The sequence below is a fragment of the Mastacembelus armatus genome, chromosome 5 (assembly GCF_900324485.2).
Source record: "Mastacembelus armatus chromosome 5, fMasArm1.2, whole genome shotgun sequence".
NCBI classification, from domain to species: Eukaryota; Metazoa; Chordata; class Actinopteri; order Synbranchiformes; family Mastacembelidae; genus Mastacembelus; species Mastacembelus armatus.
This window is the reverse complement of record NC_046637.1, coordinates 24784142-24795353: the sequence shown is the minus strand read 5'-3', so window position 1 is coordinate 24795353 and position 11212 is coordinate 24784142. Positions and strand designations below refer to the sequence as shown.

The 11212-nt window shown below is 42.6% G+C and overlaps 1 protein-coding gene across 2 annotated transcripts in view; it reads right to left on the bottom strand.

The window, feature by feature from the left end:
• Positions 1–234: 234 nt before the first annotated feature.
• The window catches only part of LOC113130426 (calmodulin-binding transcription activator 1-like), a 46680-nt gene continuing 35702 nt past the window's right edge, over positions 235–11212 (bottom strand). Inside the window, exons 11-22 of one of the 2 annotated variants that reach the window (XM_026307048.1) lie at positions 7844–7992; positions 5490–5674; positions 5337–5415; positions 4977–5238; positions 3964–4490; positions 2813–2961; positions 2460–2703; positions 2249–2317; positions 1474–1619; positions 1321–1392; positions 1133–1163; positions 235–596 (exon numbers count right to left, since the gene is read on the bottom strand). In XM_026307048.1, the coding sequence (XP_026162833.1) occupies positions 564–596; positions 1133–1163; positions 1321–1392; positions 1474–1619; positions 2249–2317; positions 2460–2703; positions 2813–2961; positions 3964–4490; positions 4977–5238; positions 5337–5415; positions 5490–5674; positions 7844–7992 (1946 nt within the window). In that variant the 3' untranslated portion in view covers positions 235–563. Of the gene's footprint in view, positions 597–1132; positions 1164–1320; positions 1620–2248; positions 2318–2459; positions 2704–2812; positions 2962–3963; positions 4491–4976; positions 5239–5336; positions 5416–5489; positions 5675–7843; positions 7993–11212 lie in introns of both variants that reach the window. The other variant, XM_026307047.1, reaches the window with a different exon arrangement.

Genomic DNA, 11212 nt, shown 5'->3' with positions numbered 1-11212 from the left:
ATACAAAACACAACACGTTTTGTATATTTTCTGCATGTCAAAGTAGCTTTTGTCTTGACCCAGCTGTTCATCACAGGTGCCTTCCAGTACATCCAGTTGTTGCCATGAATTGCAGGATGCAGGATGCGGTCAGGCGCTGCCTTGCATTCTCTCGTTTGACGTGTCCACATTTTCTTGCAAAGAAACATACCCATGAAGAGTGCAAAGAATGCCATGAGGTTAATGTGATGGCCTCCCAGTGAAACTGTGGAGGAGGATCAGTGCTGTGGGCAGAGCCAGGTCCCTGGGCTCTACCCAGCAGTCTGTCTGTCTGAGCTGCCATGATGGACACCTATCCTGTCCTCAGTCTGTCTGGGAAGAGTTTTTTTTTTCCTCTGGGGACAAGAGGGGAAAGAGAAGGAGGAGGGGAGGAAAGAAAAGTGCAGGAGAAAGGGGGTTAGGGGTAGAAAGATAAGAGTTTGGGGAGGATGGAAGAGAGGAGAAGGAAAAAAGAGACGGGCTGGGAGGGTGTATAGATTGCTCACAGGCTGAGGGGGCTGTGTGTGGGGCCTGGTGATGGGTTCTCAGGACCCCTGGCCGTTCTCTGCTCTCTGGCCCTGAGGAGAAATCCAACACACATTAAAGACACTCAGATAACTTCTTGTACATCTTTGGTAATTGTTTTTTTTTTCCACTTTTATAACCAAATGAGCAACAGGAAAAGTTATTGAACTTTTCACTTGTAACTCAGACCACACACAAAATCACTCACTCTCTCAATCCATCCTGCTATCCTCCCCACCCAAGGCACAAAAAAAAAAACAGCAGGCCAAGCAAGACATTTAAACTCCCCTATTGATGTCAGTCAGAACATGCCCCCAGGAAGACCATATGCAAGAATTGGGCCTCTATCTTTCTGTCAGTCATGCACAAGTACTGACATCATTCAGCAGTCCTCAGAGAAAGACAGAGAGAGGGAGAAAGGGAGGGAAGAAGAGAGAGAGAGGGAAGGAGGGCAATCCAAGATCTCCTCTCCCCCTCCCTCCGCTAACATGCAAACAGGCATCAGCCAGCAGGAGAAAGGGAGAGCAAGAAGAGAGAGAGAGAAATAGAAATAGAGAGAGGGAGAGAGAGAAAGAGAGAGAAGACTCACCCGTTTCAGAGGCCTATGGTCCATCAAGGGGCTTCACAGGAACAGTAAAACAACACCAACTATTAGCACCAATGTAGTGAGTATAGGTGTGGCAGTGGGCTGTAAGCGTGTATGGGTAATATGTGTGAGTGTGTGTTTTCGGATGTACAGTGGTGTTTGAAGGGGGAGTGGAGAGCTCTATGGCTCACCTGTGGCGGCATCGGAGCAGGAACCTCAGGATCTTGCGAGCAGCCTGGTTCTGTTTTTTAGTTAGGAGGCTGCTGTAGGCAAAGACATGGGTGTAAGTATTTATAGCATAACTAAGCCCCGTGAGTGTGTATTTTTTTGTGTTTGTGAAGTACCTGAGGGAGTGTCTGTAAGAGCGGTAGTATTGCTGGATGAGGACCGCTGCTCTACGACTCTGCTGGAACTTCCTCTGCTCATGGAAACTCCGGAAACGACTCTGGATCAGGATGGCTGCCAGGGTCATCCTCTTATAAAGTGCATACTGAGAGAGAAAACAGCAGGGCTGTAAACCTTTCTATCATCACAAACGACTGTGAAATGATGAGTTCTGAATATAAACGTACCATCATTTTAGTTCCAAATCAGTAATACAGATATATAAAAAATGCAAAAATAACATAAGAGATAAATTCAACTATTTTTTATTAAAATTTTTTAAATAAGAAAATTTAAAGTTTAAGTATTTTATGTTTGATTCAGTGAATCTACAGTACAAAACTCTAAATCTGAGACACCAACCTAAAACTGAGAGCTATATGCTTTCAGGCACAACAGTTAGAAAGAACTGATGTGTTCTTGTGCTTAGACTTTGCCAAAAGGCTGATGAAACCTGTGATATGACTGAAAACCAAGTGCCTGATTAAATTCTGTGGCACAATTGATGTTGGCAGCGACTTTTGTAGAGACTGGATGAATGGTTCTGACATGCTTACAATAAATCAATTATCTCATATGATTTTGAGGATGCATTTATGAAGAGGTTGCGTCTGATAATGTGAATTATGATTTAGTACTATAGGCCAGATTGATACTGTATGATGGCAGGTAGTGGGTTGGTGTATCCATAATTCGGACTAATTGACAACTCACTAGCTGTAAGTCAGATCTTACCTGCTTATATTTCTTATAGCAGCGCTGAATTACTGCTGCAATCTCTTTGCGTTGTTCCTGAATGGGACCCTAAGAGGAATGACATTCACAGTTTGTATAAACGTCATATATGTTAAATGATTCTCGTTCATCTAAAAAAGCAAATGTAGAAAAAAAAAATTTGACAAAAGGCTGGTGATATTATTTTACACTCTGCAGCAAACCTAAATACCTTCTGTTTTCTGAGGGAGTGCAAGGCATGCCTGATGGTCTCATACAGCTCTCCCTGCTCTGCTTCAGTCATGTCTAGGCAGGAGGAGTCAGTTTTCAACCTCTCCTCTTTCATAGCTGCACACAGGAAGGAGCTCCAGTCAAAGAGGGAGGATGGGACTTGCTTAGCCTGAGGACTCTGCTGATCCTCTGGCCCTGAGAGAGTGGTTTGGGGGCTAGGAGTCTGGGGCTTGGAGTTTAAAAACCTGGAGAGAAGCAATGCAGCAAAGCAAAAGTTTTGTTGTAAAAAAGATCAAAGCTATTTGATGAGTTAGGTGAAGCAAATGTGGTGAATTCAGAGATACTTTAACTCACCTCTCCACCTCACCCAGGTAACCAGACAGTAACCTGACATCGCTGCTGATCCCCACCTTCCCAGACTCTGTTTCAGTCTCCATCGCCTCCTGCTTAAGCCTACCAGTTGACACCTCCATGATGGGATCTGCTAGCATCATAATGTCCATCTGCAACACGTGCAAATCGAGTTATTTTGGTGGGGGTTTTTACACTAATGACCCTCAGCTCTATGCGCTTAAGAAACACCTACTGTACTTATCTATACTTATACTTATTTCATAAAATACTGCACAGGAACTATGAGCTTCTGATTTTTGAGTGTATTTTTGTTGATCTTGAAGGTGTGTTAATTTTTGAAAGCTTCTGATCTGTGGTTTACACTGTATGCTCACACCAAATAGAAAATATAATACTCAAACTTGACCAAAACAACAAAAATTTTATGTCATTTACATAGTTCATATAACACATGTTCTATCACTACGAGCTCCTAGTAACGTCAGATGTGATATTAGAATTTCAGTTTGGTGGGCTTGTACTGTCCCTTTCATCAGATCATTGCATCATAGTGCTTATCTTCTAATGGCAGCTGATTATAAAAACACACCCTAGACATCAGTGGTTTTATTACTGCAATCCCTTTCTTTGCACAGATTTCTACACTAGTGGTGATTACATACACAGGTCATCCATGCTATCTCCAAACTAACTCTTTTATCTTTATTGTTATTTTCCCTTTTTTGTAAATACACTTGATCATTCATATTATAATATCTATTATATTATACATTATATTATTCATATTAATATTATATAATAATATTAATTATTATATTAAAATCCCTATCTGCACCAATTATCAGTTTGTTATTGTTCATGTTCAAGTTTGTTGTCAGCATTAAGGCCTAACCTCTTTGGGCCCTTCCAGAGAATGTGTCTTTATTTCTAAACCTAATATTCTTTTCCATTTGAATTCACAGTGAGGGTCAAAGTTTGGGCAGAGTTGTTTAATAGATTTGAATGTATTATTTTATTTATCTTGTAGAGCATATTAACGTGAAACATTTGCAAGCAAGAGGTATACATTGTCCATCACATACAATACAAAAAGTTCCATTTTGGTTAAAAGAACAATTTCACAACTGCTGCTACAAATCTGTTCCCCGTACCTGCAAGTCCTCAGTGTCCTGATAAGTCAGCAGCTCTGTCTCCTCTCCCCTGTCAGACAGCACTCTTTGGCCCAGGTGAATGGCCAGTCGCTCTTTTCCTAAAATCCGCCTGGCTAGGCTACGCTGCCCCAGAGTCTGTCTCAGATTCCACCTGGCGCCCCCTCCAGACCCCCCTATCCTGGCCTGCAGGTGGGAGAATGGGGTGCTGGGGAGCTGAGGCCGGTTGGGGCTGGGGCTGACAGGTGGGGTGTTCTGACAGCTGATGTTGGAGGGCTGAGTTTGCTGGGTGTTGGGGAGTAGAGGGTGCTGAGGGTTAGGACTTGGGGAAGAGTCAAGGAGGGAGTTTAGGGTGTTGGTGCCAGGGGCTGAATTAGCTAGATGTTGCTGGGTGTCTGGGCTGGGTTTGAGTCTCTTAGCTGGGGGTGGACCTCCCTGTTCTCCCTGGGTTCCTTGTGGAGCTCTGTGTCCTGTTTGTCTCCAGCTCTGGTTTTGGTTATCTTGGCTTTCTGGCCTAGCTCTCCTCAGCTCTGGGGAAACAAAGATGGTGGAAAACAAGAGCAGAGTTTAATAATGGCAACATTCATTCCCACCACACTGCAAATAGAATACGTTAGAGTAAGACAGAATAAAATAGAACAAGTTATTAAAGGGTCAGTTCATGGAAAGCATAAAAATCATAACTTACATACTTAAATCTACAAATGGCTAACTATGGTGAATTTCAGACTGTCCAGAGAGCGTTATGTAGATTATCCTGATAACACATTGTTGTTAAACTTTGGAGTCAGACTGTGACTGTGACTGTGTCAGACAGTCTGTTTCCAGTCTTTATGTTAAGTAGTCATCTATAAACCAAGTCTCACTTTTGGGTATATCAAAACCTTTTCAAAATAACTGAAAGCATCAGCTTGGCTACATATCACCAGAGCTTTGTGTTTTGGGTGAACTGACCTACATCAGGAGACAAATTCTTTCCTGTTGGTGTTAAACCACAGAACAATCAGCTTTCCCACCTGAGTTAGAGTTTGGAGTGGGGCTTATTCCTCTGGTCTGAGAATCTCCTCTCCACCTGTCCATCCAAGTGTGAGCAGGCTGGCCCTGAGCTTGAGGAGTCTGTTGCAGTTGCTCTAAGAGCTCAGCCAATCGAGTATGGCCCCTGGATCGAGCAATGTTGAGAGGCAAGCGTCCCAGTGAATCAGGAATTGCCAGAGCTCTTGGGTCCCACTGGTAAAGCACTAGTGCTGCTTCAGTATGACCAAGAGCACATGCCCACATCTGTTGGCCACAGAAAACACAAAGTCTTACACAGGCAAAAAATATAGAAAGACACATGTACTCAAAACACATTCACATTAGAAATATTGGTCACCCACCAGTGGAGTGCAGGAGAAATGATCTACATTCAGAGGGTCCACCTCTAGCTCGAGGTCAATACTGTCAGCATGCTTTGTGCTGCAAGACAAAAACCTGAAATTAATGGGCACAGTCTGTACATTCATGTTGGCATGTCATTGTTTGCTACTCACCGCCAGCGAATGAGTGTCTGAATGAGCCCTGCATAGCCCTGAGCTGCAGCCAGATGCAGTAAGGTCATTCCTCTGGAGTTCTTGTTGTGCACGAGCTGATTAGAAGAAGCCCAGCATGGCTGAGACATCATCTTCTCACACACCACCACCACACGACCCTCAAATGAACCTTGATCAGGAGAAATCTATAAAATTAGAGAGGAAGAGGCCTTAGTGATTTAAGCCTGTAAATCTTTGGTGACTTCAGAGTGTTTGGCATTTTGTTGATATTTTAAACGGCATTTCAAAATGTCACATATCTCTGTTACCAAGACTGAGTGTTCAACAAATTGCAAAGCCCCTTTGACCTTAAGCACAAGAGGCAGTTGTTTAATTAATAAATATTTTTGCAGTACAATGAAATCCAATATAATGTAAATTAAAATACCACAAAGTGGATTTAGAACCTTTCTGAATGTGAAGTTAATAGTGGCTTTGAACTTGTTGTAAAAGGTATAGCTAACTGCTGTAAGGTTTAACTTTTTAACTACTGGAGGAGTATACATCATATTATCATAATGTCTTCACATTTGACCTCAATTACTCAGCTATAGTTTAAAAGACATGCTTCATTTTAATTTTCTAATAAAAAAACAATTTGTTTGCCTGCACTGATCACTTGGTACTACAGTGGGTACGGAAAGTATTCAGACCCCTTTAAATTTTTCACTCTTTGTGTCATTGCAGCCGTTTGCCAAAATCAAAAAAGTTCATTTTATTTCTCATTAATGTACACTCAGCACCCCATCTTGACAGAAAAAAACAGAAATGTAGAAATTTTTGCAAATTTATTAAAAAAGAAAAACTGAAATATCACATGGTCATAAGTATTCAGACCCTTTGCAGTGACACTCATATTTAACTCACATGCTGTCCATTTCTTCTGATCCTCCTTGAGATGGTTCTGCTCCTTCATTGGAGTCCAGCTGTGTTTAATTAAACTGATTGGACTTGATTAGGAAAGGCACACACCTGTCTATATAAGACCTTACAGCTCACAGTGCATGTCAGAGCAAATGAGAATCATGAGGTCGAAGGAACTGCCCAAGGAGCTCAGAGACAGAATTGTGGCAAGGCACAGATCTGGCCAAGGTTCCAAAAGAATTTCTGCAGCACTCAACGTTCCTAAGAGCACAGTGGCCTCCATAATCCTCAAATGGAATAAGTTTGGGACGACCAGAACTCTTCCTAGACCTGGCCGTCCAGTCAAACTGAGCAATCGTGGGAGAAGAGCCTTGGTGAGAGAGGTAAAGAAGAACCCAAAGATCACTGTGGCTGAGCTCCAGAGATGCAGTAGGGAGATGGGAGAAAGTTCCACAAAGTCAACTATCACTGCAGCCCTCCACCAGTCGGGGCTTTATGGCAGAGTGGCCCGACGGAAGCCTCTCCTCAGTGCAAGACACATGAAAGCCTGCACAGAGTTTGCCAAAAAACACATGAAGGACTCCCAGACTATGAGAAATAAGATTCTCTGGTCTGATGAGACCAAGATTGAACTTTTTGGCGTTAATTCTAAGCGGTATGTGTGGAGAAAACCAGGCACTGCTCATTACCTGCCCAATACAATCCCTACAGTGAAACATGGGGGTGGGAGCATCATGTTGTGGGGGTGTTTTTCAGCTGCAGGGACAGGACGACTGGTTGCAATTGAAGGAAAGATGAATGTGGCCAAGTACAGAGATATCCTGGAAGAAAACCTCTTCCAGAGTGCTCAGGACCTCAGACTGGGCCGAAGGTTCACCTTTCAACAGGACAATGACCCTAAGCACACAGCTAAAATAACAAAGGAGTGGCTTCGGAACAACTCTGTGACTGTTCTTGACTGGCCCAGCCAGAGCCCTGACCTAAACCCAATTGAGCATCTCTGGAGAGACCTGAAAATGGCTGTCCACCAACGTTCACCGTCCAACCTGACAGAACTGGAGAGGATCTGCGAGGAAGAATGGCAGAGGATCCCCAAATCCAGGTGTGAAAAACTTGTTGCATCATTCCCAAGAAGACTCATGGCTGTACTAGCTCAAAAGGGTGCTTCTACTCAATACTGAGCACAGGGTCTGAATACTTATGACCATGTGATATTTCAGTTTTTCTTTTTTAATAAATTTGCAAAAATTTCTACATTTCTGTTTTTTTCTGTCAAGATGGGGTGCTGAGTGTACATTAATGAGAAATAAAATGAACTTTTTTGATTTTGGCAAATGGCTGCAATGACACAAAGAGTGAAAAATTTAAAGGGGTCTGAATACTTTCCGTACCCACTGTATTTCAGATTAAGCAGCTGAAAACCCTAACCCAATTGGTTCTTCATGTCTTACTTGAGACTGCTGATCAGTGGCTCCTCCTCCTTCCACTCCTCCGCCCTTGGTTGCCATGGTTTCTGAGCTGGGGTTCTGATTGGTTATCTCAGCCATCCTCTGTTCCATCTGCTCCAGACGCTCCAAGATGGACATCCTGAACTGAGTATCTACAGAAATTAAGGTGGACATACACAACTGTAAGCAATTTCTGGTTGTTTGTTATAATTTAAGAAAATCATTAAGTTTTAGTAAATCCTGCTTGGAGAGGTTTAGAGAAGCTTTTTTTCTGAGGGGCTCAGTGCTAGAGAATAAATCAGGACTGAAATCCAATAAATCCCCTCAACAATGGGAACGTGGGAGCCAAGTAAACTGTGTGCAAGGGTGTGTGTGAGTGCACATCTGTGGATTGTGCATGTCTGTGCCACAGCTGTATGTGAATGTGACCCCTTGTTTCAGTGCTGCTGCAGTTTTGCTGCAGTGCACATTATGTCATCCCACCTGCTGCTCTGTCACTCAGTCTCTATATTTTTCTCTCCTCCCATTTCACTTCTGTTTTTCTTTCTCCTGTCTGCGGTGCACTAACTGAGCTGAAAGGCTAGAGCCACCAAAGTGACACAAAGGCTTAGGTTCGACCCTTTACACCCAGAAGCAATTGGAAGTGGAGCAGGGTTTTTATGTATTACAGAGCAAAAGTGCCACTATTTAAGCTGCCAAACACATAAGTAGTAGCTGTCCTCACTCATTACAAATTGAAACAATAAACATAAGTATAATGAATAGTGGTACACATGCATTCACAACAAGAAAACATACAGTAGATTTCTGGACACTAAAGAAGCATGTAATGATTACAGAACAATAACAGAAAAAGAGGACTGAGAGGACTATCCTGATTTATTGATACCATAAAATAATCTAGTAAATAAAGTTGACAAATATTCATTGAAGTAGAGTAATAGTATTGTCTTAATACAAAATACAGAATCAAAAAGAGGTCTGTATAATTACAGAATTCATTTATTTTTTTATTTACTGCAGCTTTGTCTGATTTTCCATTTTACAACTCGTTAATCTACTGTACCAGCCTTACATGCCTCTTCAGTCTACATGTTATTGGAGGATATGGAGGAAAACCTGGAAATTAATTAGAAATTACTGAATGTAGTATTCATGTCACATATTTGCAATGGTTTCCTTAATAAAAGTTTAACTACATACTTTAAAAGCAAATACTTTAAATGCAATATAATTGGCCTATAAAACAGTGCAAGTACATAGTGATACATTTCCGTTTCTACAAAGGCCATGCCTCCTTGGATAACACAGCAATTATTGCCTTGCTCTTCAATAAAAATTCAGCTGCTTCTGTCGAACTCTCTTTGATGATTACTTGTAGCTAAAATTAGTCTCTGTGGGTTTTCTCACCACCTGTGGACTTTTTCTGTTCTGCTAAAGTTTCTTTAGCACGCTTATGTTCTGCACAGGCTCTCACCACTGACCACAACACCGCAACAGTTTGAAATGACAACTAGCCTCACCCAGCAAAAAATCTAGTGGCTTTAATACGAGAGTTACAAACCCAGGCCCAGTAATTCATGTGAACAGCTTTTTGACATTTTTCATGACATGCACAGAAAACACATAAATTCCAATTCACTAACTCATGTGATGCAAAAAGATTGTTTTTGTCAATATAAATGAATGAGTGAAGTATTCATCAAACACTCGCTTTGTGTTCATAAAATGACACTTTTGAGTAGTAAACATTAAAAAAAAACATATGCATAGGTGGATGTGATAAATGTTTACTGAAGCTAGCACACCCGCATGTCTGTGCCCAAAGCCCTGTTATAATCTGGGCCTGTACAAGAGCCACATTGGCCTCCTTTCATTTGTTGTTAGAAAGTTCAGTGGCGCTGTCCCTGACTGCTGGTGCTGAAACTGAACAGGTCAACCAGAAACGAGACTGAAACCATCAGGTCTGCAACAGAAATCCTGCAGGATCTCGCGTGCCTTTTGCCTCAAGCATCAAGCGTGCAAACAATGTGAGGACTTGTGGATTTTCCACCCTCCCTTTGTCTCAGACCGACGAGCTGAGCGCCACATGTACGACAAAGATGCTGACTGAAACACCAAATGGAAAAGTAGCTCAAGACTCTACAGCGATGAAGTCCTAATTCAGACAACAGGCACATTTATGTCCATCGACAGCACCATTACAAAAGATTTAAGTCAACAATAAAATTAAAAACTTAACCCAGATATAAACAGCACAGACGTGAGCGCGTTTTGACGGTATCATCAGTTTAAAATCAAATAAGCTACGAACCCAAACAGCGAGTCTCTATCTGCTGCTCTTTGTTCCCGCTTCTGCTCAACCCGTTAGTTTGAAGTGGGCGACTCACACGTTGCTACTCCGACCGAGAAAAACACAACTAAGTGCTGGGGGAGGGAGGGAGAGAGACAGAGAAAGAGAAGGAGAGAGAGAGAGAGAAGGAGAACAGTCTCCACGTTGTGTCTGGGAGAGCAGCTTCAAATCCGCCCGCCAGACTCGGAGCTGCAGGAGGCTCGGTCGTCATCGGAACAACAACAGACTGCACACAAACTAAACTGGAGCAGCGACATGTCCAAAGTCCATAGTTGCGTGCTAACGCTCAGATTTGCTTGAATGAATTTATTTCTTCTGTTTCTTCCAGGCAGTGAGCTTTTGATGGACATTTGAGGCCAAAGGACCTGACTGACAATAGACAGAGCGCGCTGTCATCGCTGAAAGTCAAAGGCAGGTTCTATATTTAGCAGCCTGTGAGGCTACATAGGACACCGCCAGTGGTGCCCAACATTTAGACTGTCAAATGGGCCGGTCACTGTGACACGGTGTCCTTGCCCTTCACTCCAGCAAACAGCCAGCCTGCTGTGACTGTAGAGCCGCATTGCCGCATTGCGCAACGCAGAGACGGGGGCGAAAACAGAGTAACCCAGGACATGCCTCGCAGAGGAGACCCGCGTGTTTCCGAGCTGCAATTGCATCATATATTGGCAGAGAGAAGCGAACCCCAGGAGCTGTGCAGACATTTACAGCCAATCCCCCAGAGATGTTTCAAAAATGATTAAATTATCCTCTAACTTCTGGCGTCTAAGATCAGCTCCAGCACAATTATCTCGGTTTCTCTTCAACATGAAAACACTCACTAAGGGATCCATAATAAGTCCAACATGACAAGGCCAAAGACTTTATGAATATTGAATGGCTCTGAATATGAAAAGTAAAGTTCACCCACATCTTTCAACACAGAGGTGTAAAATCTGTTTAGGGGGTTAGATTTATTTTTGAATCAATCCAGCCAAAAGAAAAAAACTGCAGCTGCCTGCAGACAGAAAAACACAGTT